This window comes from Lycorma delicatula, chromosome 8 (genome assembly GCF_047948215.1).
Source record: "Lycorma delicatula isolate Av1 chromosome 8, ASM4794821v1, whole genome shotgun sequence".
NCBI classification, from domain to species: Eukaryota; Metazoa; Arthropoda; class Insecta; order Hemiptera; family Fulgoridae; genus Lycorma; species Lycorma delicatula.
Genome location: NC_134462.1, coordinates 135,939,719 through 135,954,913, shown reverse-complemented (window position 1 = coordinate 135,954,913; position 15,195 = coordinate 135,939,719). Strand labels below are relative to the sequence as shown.

At 30.7% G+C, this 15,195-nt stretch overlaps 2 protein-coding genes across 10 annotated transcripts in view; both read left to right on the top strand.

Annotated features, from left to right (window-relative positions):
- LOC142329306 (exonuclease mut-7 homolog) overlaps nucleotides 1-6,654 on the top strand; it is a 65,927-nt gene extending 59,273 nt beyond the window's left edge. For 7 of the 8 annotated variants that reach the window (XM_075373776.1, XM_075373775.1, XM_075373779.1 and 4 more), the window contains 2 exons: nucleotides 3,011-3,148; nucleotides 5,952-6,654. In XM_075373776.1, coding sequence (XP_075229891.1) covers nucleotides 3,011-3,148; nucleotides 5,952-6,037 — 224 coding nt within the window. In that variant the 3' untranslated portion in view covers nucleotides 6,038-6,654. The remainder of the gene's footprint in view (nucleotides 1-3,010; nucleotides 3,149-5,951) is intronic. The other variant, XM_075373773.1, reaches the window with a different exon arrangement.
- Nucleotides 6,655-9,299: 2,645 nt separating this feature from the next.
- LOC142329304 (exonuclease mut-7 homolog) overlaps nucleotides 9,300-15,195 on the top strand; it is a 38,005-nt gene continuing 32,109 nt past the window's right edge. Inside the window, exons 1-3 of one of the 2 annotated variants that reach the window (XM_075373771.1) lie at nucleotides 9,300-9,436; nucleotides 14,136-14,341; nucleotides 14,717-14,898. In XM_075373771.1, the coding sequence (XP_075229886.1) occupies nucleotides 14,205-14,341; nucleotides 14,717-14,898 (319 nt within the window). In that variant the 5' untranslated portion in view covers nucleotides 9,300-9,436; nucleotides 14,136-14,204. The remainder of the gene's footprint in view (nucleotides 9,437-14,135; nucleotides 14,342-14,716; nucleotides 14,899-15,195) is intronic. The other variant, XM_075373772.1, reaches the window with a different exon arrangement.

Genomic DNA, 15,195 nt, shown 5'->3' with positions numbered 1-15,195 from the left:
TTTTGAAGACTCAGTCAAGTAATGATCTGAGTGTGTAGTCTAATTGAAATTAGGTATAGGAAGATCTTTTATGTGAACTTCGGTATTAGAGGAAGGCATGGGGATTGTGCTTCGGTGAATCTGTTAATTTGATAGTTGATGGTGGTAAGTTATGGTAGGTTTTCATGGTTGGAAGAGGCCATACGAAGGTGATAGTAAGTGGTGTAAATACACTGGTGGAAATGTCTGCCGAGGCATTTACATTGGTGGCATCCTGAGAGAGGCCAAACCGATGACTGTGTTGTGTTATCAGGTGTAGAGTGCCTAGAAGATGACATCTAGTAAAGTCCATTGGGGCTAGGAATGGAAGGGGTGTTGTGGCGACCAGGATCGTCACAAGGTGTGTGTCTTTCCCTATGGGTGGGGGTCAGGATTTAGGTAATATGACCGTGGTTTTGAAGTCACTTTATTGCACTATTTTTTAGTCGAGGTGTTGTTTTTCTTACCACTATAGTTGTTAAATTTTAATTTCTACATTATAATTGTACACCTGTATGGGTGAGATATCTCGCCCATATGAGATATCTCATTACCAGTTATGACATTTTTAAAGATGTTTTTTTTGTTGCCAGTTTTCTTTTTCAAAAATTCTGATCAGTCAACATAGTGTGTTTGTTTTTGGTTAGCAGCTGATTCACAGACTTTGCCATAATGTGATAGAGGTTTAGTGTTTAGATCAACATAAAGTGTTTTGGTAACAACTTTTGACTTTTCAAATGTAGTTGGACAGAGTAGATTTTCCTTAAAACAGCATGTATCAGGTTTGATAAAAAATATGCAGAATTTAGTTTTTCTCAAAAAATATTTATTCATCATATTGATTTTGTCACCTTCAAAGTTTTCCTTTTCAGATATAATTCATTTGTGCTAACATCTTTTCCAGTCTTTGAAGCACTTCTGGAATGCAATTTCCGGTATGGTGTTTAGCTTCTTCGCGATTTTGTTTTTACCTCTTGAATATTGGTAAAATATCATCTTTCATGGTTCTTTTCAGCTTGGGAAATAAGAAGAAGTCACAGGGGGCTATGTCCAATGAATACAGAGGCTGATGTATCATAACAGTGTTATTTTTTGGCAAAAATTCATGAATAAGCAGTGCTGTGTGAGCAGGTGCATTTTCATGGTGTAATGCCATGAATTGTTTCTTCGGATTGCTTCACGCAAACAGCTTACAACCTCCAAGTAGTAATCCTTATTGACTCTCCGATAGTGATTTGGCAATTGTCCGTAATCATTTTCTTCACTTTTTTATGTTGTTATCAGTTGTTGATGTGCTGGGATATCCAGGGTGCTCATAATTTTCAACATGGCCCTCTTGGAAATATTTGTGCCTCTTGTAAAATGCTTGTTTTATTCATAGAAGAATCACTGAAAGCAACATTCAACATTTTCAGCGTGGTGCTGCACTTAATTCCATTCTTAAACCAAATTCTTTGTTCCATTTTTTCGCAAGTTAAAAATCGCCAATCATACCAAAACACATGTAATCTTTTCAACAGCCAAAAATAAACTAAGCATCCAATATGACTGCCCATGTAAACATACGTTAAGGATAAGTATATCAACATAACAAAAAAATATTGTGACAATTGGACTTACGCAGTGTGGGAAATTAAAAAATTTTGCATATTTTTTAATCAAACCTCATAGATTTGTCACTATTTGCAGTGTTGACAAGTTCACCATACAGCATACTCACATGTATGTGTTCATGTGCTTGTCTTGATATTTTTAATGTCTACACCAGTCTAGCAATCATTTTGCACATCAACTGAGGTTTTTAAACTCTGACAGGTTAATACCATGTTACTCTCTATCATTTTAATTACATTTTTGTATTGAAAATCTGCTCCAGATAGTGTAAATAAAGTTTACAATATTTCTAGAATTGTACAGACTATGAGCATAATGTTTAGTAATGTAAGATGTATTTATGTGTTAATTCTGTATCTATTTCAAAATTTTTCCTCTTATAACTACGTTATAAAACTTCTGTAACTATAATTTTGTTTATGCAATAAGGAACAAATGTGGTAAGCAGTTGGTCAAGGAATTGAAAATAAAATATTATGTAATACATTTTCACATTTTTATTTAATAATTTTGTATTAAAAGTCTCCATTAGTTAACTTTTCCCTAATTCTAATGTTGATAAATTAATTTCTCAAGAAGTTCAGTGTAATTAAAGTCTTCTGGCTAAAGAAAATGATTCTTGTTGGATTTATAAGCTCATGTTCTTATAAATTTCCTTTGATAGATACTAGACTTGAACTTCATAAAACAGGTGATTCTTGTTGTGAAAGTGATTCTTGTTGGATTTATAAGTTCATGTTCTAATTAAAAGAAGAGACAGACTTATAGGCCATATATTAAGGCATCCTGGAACAGTCACTCTGATATTGGAGGGACAGGTAGATGGGAAAAATATTGTACAGGCGGGCAACGTTTGGAATATGTATAACGAATTGTTACAGATGTACGATGTAGGGGGTATACTGAAATAAAATGACTGGCACTAGATAGGGAATCTTGGAGAGATGCATCAAACCAGTCAAATGATTGAAAATAGAAAAAAGAGTTATCATTATGTATCACCCTACACCCCCTAATTGTTCTAACTCTTTCAGGGTTAAAGTCAACCCTTCATTATTTTACATTTGGTATATACAAAAGTGTAAAGAGCAATAAAACCACTTTTCAATCATCCACTCAGCTGTTATTTAAAGCAGAGCACACAGAAGTGAATCTTATATGTTAATAGTTGTTTGACAGGATATAAACTTCTCATATCTGTAAATATTTTTGAATGTTTATTATTCTTAGTACAGTATTTATTTTTTTGAAAAATATATGATTACCATACATCTAAATCCTGCCATTTCTAGAAAAAGAATTTGTAACACTAATTATCCATTTTAGATAAGCTCTTCTATGTTAGGATGTTAATATGGCTTTCTTTTTTTAATTTCAGGGAGGAAGTTAGATGCTATGACTCAAACATTGCATAATTGTTTTGCAAATGTATCGAATCCATATTATTCAGCTCTATATATAATGAGAAATAGTGAAGATTTTACGCATGGAAAGACTCAAACATTAGCTTACACGGGTAAGTTTGTATTAAAAAAAAATTGTTAGGTAGTTGTATTATTAGTATTATTATATAGGAGAACTGAAAGCTCCAAAGGATTTCAGCAATAACGTTTATTATATTATTTATTGACAAAAAGGTAACCTAGTCTATTCAGATTTTGTTCTCTGTTGATTACTAGTACCTTCTTACCAGTTCAGAATGTTAATGCTTTCCTCCCAGAAATGTTAACTAAAGCTGCAAACATGTGGAAACACTCCATTCGAATAGCACTTTCTACAATATGTGCTTTCCATTTTTTTTTAAATTAACAAATTTGACAAATCATCAATCATTACCGTACATGAACTCATCTTAATTTATGTACCTCTGAAATTTCATGTCTGTCGATGAAAGATAATTGAAAGACCATCTTTTGCCCTTTAGGATCAAGGAGTCTGGGTGAATTGGTGTCATTTCCGTACTGTGAGTGAGGTATTAAATCAATCTTCCATTATGTTATTAGCTTACCTGAAAAGCTATGGTTTTGTTCACAATAAGGTTAATACCACAAATAGAGATTTTGTGCTTGATAGGAAGTACTTGTTAGCTTCTTTTTTATGAGTACATCAGTTTTCTCATCATTCTGTAGGCCCTGTTTTGAATGCAGCTCCATCTTTTTGTAAATTTAGACAGCTAGTGAATCCTGGCAACATTCTTATCCCACATCAGAACACTGCAAAATCTATATGACTGCAATATGTTAAAGACCAGCAGATTATCATAGTAGTTGAAGATATGCTTACCTTTACCTTCATCTTCTTGTGCTGTTTAACACCCTACAAGGTGTAATAGATTTCAGCTTGGAGAACTATAACATTCTTATTGATAATTAATCACAAGGAAGTCTTCATTTATTCTAGCTTATCCTGCAACCATTTGTGAAAATCACAAGATTGGTTAACCCAGGTCTCTACTCTGTTTTCAATATGGACTGTGAATGGATGAAGCCCTGACACAAATAATGTCTTATCGCAATAGAACCAACTTCTCCTTACCAGAAGATTGTTGGGCTTCTACTACAAGGGCCATTCGGAAAATTCTCGACCTGACAGAGAAAATATAGGGATTTTTCAGAATCTTTTAGTTTTCATTTACACATATATTATCTTGCAATTTTGATACATATTGACCAATGACTTTCCAACGCTTTAATACCCTCAGTATAATGTGCTATGACCAGCTCTACAAAATATGCTGTTGTCTCAGCTTTGATTTCACCATTTGAAGTAAATTTTCATCCGGTGAGCTATTTCTTCAGGTTTGAGAAGAGGAAGTAATTACTGGGAGCTAAATCTGTTGAATTTGATGTACTTTAGAGCACTTCAAAGTGAAGGTCATGAAGTTTTGCAGAACAATTTGAGACATGTGCAAAGACATTATCTTGATGAAAAAGCACGTTCTTTTTGGCCGGGTATAGATGTTTAGCCTGAATAGCATCCTTCAATTGGTCCAGTAGTGAAGTCTAATACTCGCCAGTGATGGTCCTGCCATTTTCGATAGTCTGTAAGCATCATTCCTCGAAAATTCCAAAAAAACTATAGCCATGACTTTTTTGCAGATGGAACTGTTTCTGCTACATTTGGCACACTTTCACTGCTCTCACCCACTGTTTAGAGTTCTGTTTGGTCTCTGGCATTTAACAGTGAGTCCATGTTTCATCTACTGTTGTGAACATCAAAAAATTCAGTGGAATCACATTTAAAAAAGTTTAGCCTGAGAAGTGTTCAGTCATATCCATTTTTTGTTGTTCTGATCTTACAATTGTGGCACCCAGTGAGCAGAAAGCTTTTTTAAACCCGAAACATTATGTAAAATGTAGTGACATGATCTACTGAGATGTTTACAATATCAGGAAGCTTATTTATCTTCATTCTATGATCATTTTATATGTGGCATTGTGGATTTTTGTAATGATTTTATAGTTATAGCGGTTTTTGGGCATCCTGAGTATTCACCATCTTGAATGGATGCACAAATGTGTACATATTCAACAACCCAATTTTTCTTAAAAATAAAGTGGAAGAATCCTTTAAAGTGGAACCCAACTCTTTTTATACATCCGCCGGGGTTAAACTTTTTAAAGCAAAGTACTTTATAACAGCTTGAACTTCAATTTTAACCATTTTTCAGAAAATGTCTAAGCGTGTTTACTTTATTTGATTGCCACAAATGCATGCATCTGAAACTTTGCTGCATGACATCTAAAGGAGCATACTTGACAAACATCTTAAATCATTTGGTTGTACTTGTGCAATCTGTTCAAGCCAAGAACTTTTAAATAGCCCTGGTATATCGGATTATCTGTAACTTCACCATAATTCATACAACCTCTGGGACAAAGGTCGTAATATTCTCCAATTTCAGTCTAATACTTATTTTTAGGCCTAGCACCTGGCTTATTTTTATAATTTTGTCCAGGAACGACAAGCAGTACCTTAATTAGTTGTCCTGGCATTCCAGGTGAGTTTTTAACCTTACTCAAAAGCTTCAAAATAGAATTATTCTGGTAAATTTTCCAAAGGCCTTTAAGTATGATCCTATTTTTAGTACAGTTTAAGTTAAGTGTTTTTTCTTAATTTTGAAGTTGATGTTTATATTTAGTTTGTGTTCTGTTTCTAAATGAATAATTTTGAAGATTTTTTATACAGTTGGAAATATGTTGGTTATGCTGTAATAATAATCACATTACAGCTTTGTTTTACACTTAAAAGACATTCATTATTTCTTTGTTTTGTTTTTGTTTCAAGATGGTTGATCTCGTTTTAATTTTTTCTTGCAGTAATAGAGGAGTTGAGTAAATGTCCTCGTTGGGATGCCACCGATGCAAATGCCTCGATAGACATTTGCAGGCATTTGCATCGGTGATTTAATAACTCAGCTTATTGCCTTCGCTGTAGAGTTTATCTGGGAATCATAATGCAGTGGTGACAGTTGCTAGTAACCACAGTGGCTATCCGTTATCAAATACGATATATTTGATCCATTATCAAATTCAAAAAGATGCAGCCAAAAACACCATGATTGTCGTTCAACCATTAATGATAGCAGAATATACTAAAAGTATGGGTGGCGTTGATTCTTTTGACAACGGTATTGAAAATTATAGAATTTGAATTAGAGGAAAAAAATGGTGGTGGCCATTGTTTACAGATGTTGTAGATTCTATTATAGTAAATTCATGGAATATATACAGACTTGCAAATAATAGTAAAATCAGTCAAATTGATTTTAGAGGTCTTTTCTTGTATAAACACTGATAAAGAGTGAAGAAATAAAAATACCACGAAGCATTGCTGAAAATGAAGAAAAAATTAAAAATATTTTCCTTTACCACCAGTGAGATAACAAAGGGTCGTCCATCAAAAAACAGTTTGCCAGAAGATGTTCGTTAAGTTCAAAAAGGGCACATGTTATTTCAGTGCATGTGGGAAAGCTAGAAGAAGATGTAAGCTATGCAAAAACCATAAATTTTTTTTTTTTTTTATAAAATTAAAGTGCACCTAAATTCAAAATGTTTTCAAGAATTTCATTCACAGCAAAAAAAATAATTATTTATTTTATAAAAAAAATTTTTTTTAAATTTATCTGTTACTGTATTACTTTCAGTTTAATAAATTGTAATATAAATTGTTCATATGTCTTCTTATTATACTCTTCAGAAAATTACATTTTTACATGCTTTTTGCCAAAGATGCATAAACTAACTATTTATTCCTGAGCAATAATTGATTTTTTAGTTTATATGAAAATATTTCTACTAATGGATAAAATAAAAAGTTTATTTAGAAAAAAAATTGTGTATGTTTATGTCTGGCAGAAAATGGGTTAACAGCATTATACAGGTGAGCAACATAAAACTGAACCCATAATGAAACTGCTACCCAACACTATTTATGAAAGACTCTCACACAACTAGCATGATGAGTGGATGTAAATGTTACTACTAATTGTGCTCCCATTTGTCAGGTGGTTAAGTTTCAGTGCAGTATACGTTTTGTTGTAGTGCAGTTCTGTTTGTAAAAAAGGCCTTATTCAATCCAGGAAAGGATAGCTGTAGTTGAGGCCTGTATTCACTCTGGATAATTTGAAGAATCTTTTCAAGTATTCGTAGAAAAATTTCTGAAGGCCTGTATCACAACAAAGAGTAGCATACATGATTTAGTTAAAAAATTTAGTAAAAAAAACAACAGGTTCAGTTTCAAAGGCAAACAAAATAGGCAACCTTCCATTAGGACTCCACAGGCCATTGATGATATTGAAAGGGGAATCTACTGCCAGTTCAGAAGATGCCATTTTCAAAGAATTCTATGTGAAATTAACTGATAATGAAAAAAAATATAACTTCTTCCAACAAGACAGAGTAAAGTGTCACACATCAAACGTTTCACTGAATCGCATTCATGCAGTTTTCACAAATGAACGAGCTGTCAGCAGAGGACGGTGGCCTCCATGTTCCCCAGAGTTGTCTACTTGTGATTTTTTTTCTTTGGAGCTACTTAAAGGAGAGAGTTTATGCATCCCCACAATATTAATGAACTGAAAGTGAGCATTCAATAAGAAATCAACACAATTGAACAATTGACAACAACATTTTGTGTCAGACGACTCTCAATATGATCAGTCGAGCACAAAAGTGCATCAATGCCCAGGGTGATCATATTGAACATCTTTTGTAACGATAAGGTAAATAAATGCAACATTTAAATTACGCTTAATGTTTTTTTTTTATTTATTTTATCCGTATCATTCATAAAATTTCATTCCGACATAACCTACTGATTCTGCAGCAGTTACATTATGGGTTCGGTTTTTTGTTGCTCACCTCTGTATATTTATTAAAAAAAAAAAATCATTAGTGATATTATATTGAGTCTGCTAAGCGTGAATTCATTTTTGCTTGTATGGTTGTTTTTTGTTTTGTTTTTTGGTTATTCAGAAGAAATAAGTGTAGAATATGGAAGAAATCCTAAACTTATTGAATCATATGGAGATAGTATGAGTTAAATATATGCACATACTAGAATAATGAAAATACATTAGGATTGTAAAAACATACAGTGATCCCTTTATAAGCAAGTATGGAGATAAAAAAAAATGAAATATTAAATTTTATGATAAATTTGTTCAGTTTTGTTGAAATTGCATTAACTACTCGACTATACTTGAACTGGGAGTATGCTCTCATGTTTAAAACATTTCACTCTCTAAAATGCTTACTTTCACTAACAATTCCGAAATTTAATTTTCAATACATTAAAAATTAATTTAAATGTCAGGAAAAGATTTTTGAAAGTGTATGTTTGGAGTGTCGCTTTATATGGAAGTGAAACTTGGACGATCGGAGTATCTGAGAAGAAAAGATTAGAAGCTTTTGAAATGTGGTGCTATAGGAGAATGTTAAAAATCAGATGGGTGGATAAAGTGACAAATGAAGAGGTATTGCGGCAAATAGATAAAGAAAGAAGCATTTGGAAAAATATAGTTAAAAGAAGAGACAGACTTATAGGCCACATACTAAGGCATCCTGGAATAGTCGCTTTGATATTGGAAGGACAGGTAGAAGGAAAAAATTGTGTAGGCAGGCCACGTTTGGAACATGTAAAACAAATTGTTAGGGATGTAGGATGTAGAGGGTATACTGAAATGGAACGACTAGCACTGGATAGGGAATCTTGGAGAGCTGCATCAAACCAGTCAAATGACTGAAGACAAAAAAAAAAAAATTTCAATAATCAGTGATTGAATCTTTTTATTGAAAAAACAAACCAAATTGGAGGTTATTCATTTACTTATTAACTTTTAAGGTTAAAGTTGATTTCTGTAGAATTCATTATTTCAACTAGTAAAGATTTTACTGTAGGTGATAAGTCTATTTAAAAATTAAAATTTTTTTTGAATAATTTGGTATAAAGCGTGTTACACTTAATAAAATACTTAGCTTATCATCTTTGACACAGTCAAAAACGCATTTATTAATTCAGTTGGGAACATGAACAAAGCACACATGTCAGTCATGATACTATCATGGTTATGTTAATAGAGCAAAAAGGAGCAATAAAATTTGTGAATGAAACTACATTATTAATAGGTGGAACGATTCATGGAAATCTTTTGGCACATTTATTAATGATGATGGATAATAAAAACTGTTACAGTGATTCGATCTAATCATACCTGTCAGTTTACCATTAATTGCCTTATCCAATCTGATTGGATCTTGCATTCAACAGGATAAAAGCTGTAGTACAATGAATTCTATGCCAGGTCGGTGCATTTTGTACAACATGGAATGTTTACAGTTTTTGTGATTACTTAGTCCAATTAAACATAATATTGATTTAACTCTATTTTTATTTAATTCTCTTTGTGCCAGTGTCAGTACCATAGATTCTCTGGCTATATACTCTGGGTTGTCTACCATATATATATATATATATATATATATATATTATGATATACATATATAACAATATTTTCTGTAAAAATATTTTTTTAAATTTTATTTATTGCTTTGTTCAGTTTGTTACTTTCTCACTGTAAGAATATTTGATGTTATAGCTATAACAGGAAATTATGTAGGTAAAAAATGTGAATTTTTTAAGTTGTATGCCTTTATTTTTTTAATAGATTTGAATTAATTGAAAAATATATATTTTACTAAAAAAATATATAAATATATATATTGACAAAAAATATATTTTTGTCAGATAGACATTTTTATGTTGACCTGTATGTTTGTACATTGTATTTGTATGTTGACCTGTGTTTGGTCTTATAACTCTGGACCCCGCTGACCAATTTTCTTCAAACTTTGTAGACAGTCTTCAGAGGAAAAAATCTATTAAACTTTTGCAAAAATTGGAAAATGGGTGGTGGTGTTTTGGCTGAAATAAAATTTCAAATCTTTACTGTGGCAGTGAAGCAATAACATTTTCTTATATAGGTTTTTTATCAAGATCGCAAATTGTCAAAAATTTTTATTTAATTATTTACCCCTCTCAAAAAAATTATTTTAAATATTTCTCTTTTTTAACAATATTTTTCTTCAGAATAGGAGGAGTAGATGAGAGTTTTGCATCCCTATTTTCTAAATCAATAGACCTTGAAACCTCTACTTTTTTTACCATTCTACTTCAGTGGTCTACAGTAAATTTTTTAAAAATTTATTTTGTAAATTTAAAAACATCTTAAGTAATCCGTTGCATTTAAAGTGTAAAAAGTTTACTTTTTTTAGTAGTCCTTACTCTTTAGTATACCTTGAAAAAAAAATAGTCAATAATTTTCAACCCCTTCCTAGAAAATTACAAGTCTTTCTATTTAGAATTATGGTTTTATCTGTAGTTTTTGGATAGTTTTAAAAAATTATTATTTTTAACTATCTTAGGGTTATTAGGGGTTATTTTCTTAAAAATTAATTTTACCTGAAAACTTCTAGAGAATGGAGCCTGAAAATGAAAAAAAAAAAAATTATCCAATATCAAATTTTTAATGTTCAAAATGTCTTTTGTTAAATAATAGTCACTAAAATAGCTTAAAATCCCTCTCCTGATGTGGAAACTCCCAAATTTTCAATAAGTTGAAAGTGTATTTTTCAAAATAATTGTGTAACTAATATTAATAATTTTGGTTATTGCTTTTCTTGTTGAGCATTTTGGCTCAACAAATATATTTTTTAATATGTCCACAAGGAAATAACCGAAGGAAAATTAAACATTTGTGATTAATATTTTTTAACATTTGTACATTATATTTTTTTATTTCTTCCGGCTATTGAAGTTTACATTTTTGAGTTTTTTGGGTATTTATAAAGCACTTTTTGTTTAATGTTTTACATGAATGTTGTCATACTTTTGATTCATCATAACTTATCTCTTCTGTGTTTTTTCCCAAAACATAGTCGTCATAAAGGCCATAGCAAAGAATCCACATTCGTAAGCATTGATTTTTGGTTTTGAACTTTGTGAATGGTTGTTTTCATATTAATGTCATACAATTTAGATAAAAATTTGAAATCCATTTTCTTAAGACAGAATTGATTCAAACTGTCATATACATAAATATATGCCATTAACAAGAACACAAAACAAGAGTCTCAGTTCAGTTTTCATAAGTCCTTACTAAGTATAGAAATAATCAGTTTTTTCTTTATATTTTTTTATTTAACTGTGTATCATAAAATTAGAAAGAAGTATTTTTACATAAAGATATACATAAAGATTAAATATTTCTACGTATTAGTAATAATAAATTTATGCTATACTGTATTCAATATATTAAAATCTGTGATGTATAAAATTACCTAGTGAAGTTTAATTCACAATGTTTGTTCTTGGTATTAAAAAAAAGCAAAAAAGTTTTTATTATAGATTTGTAGTAGTTTAAAAACTTTTACAACTGAGCAAATATAAATTTACAGAAATGTTTTATTAAATTTTTTTAAGTGGTATGAAATGTAGCAATATAATGTTTACATAATTTATTATTGGCGTGACAATCTTAGGGAAAATCACTTTAATACTTAATCATTCTATAATGTACACTTGTCCCAAAGATTGAAATATCTTTCTAAATTTTATATTATAATCATATTTGTTTGATATGTACAGTCTTTTTTCATGGTTTTGTATATTCCAACAAATCATATTGGGAAAATGGAAATGTGGATGATGAACAGTCAAACTGGTGATTAACCCTGTTGGTGACTGAATATTTGACACACAACACTTTAATTTGTATTTTGTGACTAAAAATTATCACACATTCTGTTCTGAAAAAGAATTAGGTAACTGTTTTAAAATTGTACTTATATCATTATCGCTTGTGAAAAGCTTATTCAGATTATTATTATTATTACTCTGATCATTCGTCATCCAATCAACAATTTGTATTTTCAACACATTCTTCATCTTGCATCACTTTGACTTGATATCAAATCAACGTTGAATTTTTAAATTCATAACCTTCCTTATTCAGTTAAAAAAATACATAAACAGCAAATTTTTCACAGAATTTGACAAAAATAGTACTCTATTTTGTTGATTTCATTCATCCATGATTTTGAATATAAATAATGCACTAGTATTGACTGATACAATCTAGTTACCATTTATTCATTATATTATTTCTTTTTAAATACACTGGGCGATTCAAAAATGACTTCACAACTTAAAACACATATAAAAATGTATAGAGATAACTTACAGATTGGTGACTTACAAACTTGATGTATTTTTCTATGAAATGAGACTTCAACCAATCAAGTTTGTTACCTGACATTCAGTTGGTTCTTTGTGGCTTCCATTTTGTAATGCAACATACATTCCACCTGAAGTTGATTTTATTCCAGACTGTAGCCAGTATGTTGGATGTTACCTTTACAGTCTGATTAAGTCAAAGTTTTAGCTTAACAAGATCAGCAGCCAAAGATGGTACATAAATCTGATCATTAATGAAACCCCACAAGAATAAATCTAGCGGGTTTAAATGTGGGGAGCGAGGTGGCCTTGCAATTGGATGGACCTTCACAACTGATCCACCGACCTGGGAATCTAGTATTAAGAAAATCAGACTTCTAGGCGGTAGTGAAAAGGCCTTATTAGCCCCGTCTTGCCAATAGTAATGGTGTCCATCTTGGTCATCTTTGTCTGACTGAGGAATTAAAAAATTTTGAAGCATGTTCAGATAAGTGATACCATTTACGGTTGTTTCTGGAAGAAGACGGACCGTTCCTTCTGGAAGAACAACCTGTCTCAATGAAGATTTGGTGCCAAGAGTAAATTGTATGCCTACTAGGAGGCTTCCTACTGTACTCTGTTTGAAAATTATGTTGAACTGCAGTTGCTTATTGCAAATCATCAAACCAGAACACAAAGAGAGCACATTGCACACCAATAAGTGTATCTATTTTAAACAACACTGGTAACATTGCTGATGGGCAAATTTGGTGCTAATGAACTACGTGAGTCAAAACTTGAGTGTTTTGTTATGAAATGAAACCTCAGCCAGATCTGTAAGGTAGGTATCTTAATAAATTTTTATATGCTTTTAAATTTGTGAAATACTTCTTGAATTGCCCAGTTTATTGTTAAAGTTAGATGCATAGCTGCTTTCCATTGTATTTTAGAATATTGTTATTATTATAATTATTGTTTAAGTTAAATTGTACTAATGGACAGGTATATTTTATGTGTACTAAGCAAGTGAGAAAAGTCGGATACTGTTTTAACCTTGAAGTTTTAATTTTTTTCTGTTTATGATGCAGTTTTGATCAAATATATTTTTTGTTTCATGTGAAATCTTTTATAAATTTCTTTGCTATTTTACAAGAATACAGTAAAAGCAAAGCCTTTTGTGAGTGGAAGTACCTTATACAATCCTTTCTCATTTGTCTGGTGTCCCTGGAACCAGTGGTTAGTGGTAAGGTAACAAAATATCTACCATATTGTAGAACTCCCTTAAATTTGGCAAAAAATAAGCATACTTTTATGTTATCTGTGCTTTATGCTCAGAGCTTTATTTTAATTTTTAGTTTATTAATTCAACATAACTGTAGAGCTCACTTAAATTCCATAAAAAATGTTTTTTTATGTTTTCATTATTTAGACTTATAAGACTGATTGTAAAACCCTTATAGTCAGAATTAAAGTATGTTACACTGTTCCCATACAGTCAGAACTAAAGTACGTACACTATTCCTATTTCATTACAACTGCTACTAACATTCTAATTTTAACAATAATATATCTATTTAATTGTGGCATTGACTGCTGTGTTGAATTCCATTAACATACGACGAGACTGCCTGCTCTTGGAAGTTTTTTTTTTTGTATTATGGACCATTTTATTAAATGTCGCTTTTGGCAAGACTTTTTATTCTTACTTCATATTAGTTCATATATATAGAACTTAAGAATTTTTTTTGAAGTATAAAATGCATCTGTAGTTGAAAAAATTTTTGTTTTAGGCATGTTACATTATTTCTTATTTGGGATTGTATGATAAGTTTGTTAATATTGAAGATTTTGTGATACCGATGGTATTTCAAGATAAATTATCTTTAATTGAAGATCACCTTCTGCAAAGCCCATCTCATCAAACAGAACTGGTTTCTTATCTTGATAGATTATTAGGTGCCGAAAATGTATTTGGTGATATGGAAAGTATTGCATTGTAAGTATATTTGTTATAATTAATGATTGATGTTTATTATTTATTTATCACAACCTACTTTCATATACTAATTAACTGGATGAAAGATTTTATTCCTTGATGATAGAATTGAGACAATTCCTTATCAAGGAGTAATCTTTTAGAGTAGAACAAACGCAGATATGTAATGTTCAATGTTTGTTATTTTTTTGTATTTTTCTCTTTATTTGTATTATAGTTTTCATTAAACTACTGCTTAAAAATAATTCTTGAACATATTTCAAAATACTATGTAGGTATAATATTTTAAGTTCTCTTTCATTGATTTTCATAAAGTAGTTATTTTTTGTTTTTTTTTTTTTAATTATAATATTTTGGGTTATTGATTGATTACAGTCGATTGGGTGTACCAGAAGTTAAATACGACAAATTTAACTACAAACCATTAAGTAAACTCGTTGCAAGACTTATAAAAAAATATCATATACCAACCTCCTTCTGTCCTAATCTTGATCGGAAACGTAAGGAAGGTGCATTAAAATTTCTTCTGAACAAGAAATATATTCATAACTCTATAAGTAAGTGATAACTTAAAATTAGTTATGTGTATTTTATTATCATTAGATTGTTCTGTTTTTATAAATTTATTGAAAAATATCACTAATATTACTAATGTCTAATGTTTGGCTGTCTAATAATCTGCGAGTTTGTTATAATTAAAGAGCTGTCATAAGTTGTTACTGAAGCAAATCTTAAAAACAAGATTATGCTCAAAAATTGTTATGCTCTAAACAGAGAAGGATTGGATGAAACATGAAATGAAAATTGTGTAATGCAGCTTCATCTAAGAATTTCTTCTCTGTCCTTGCAATTGC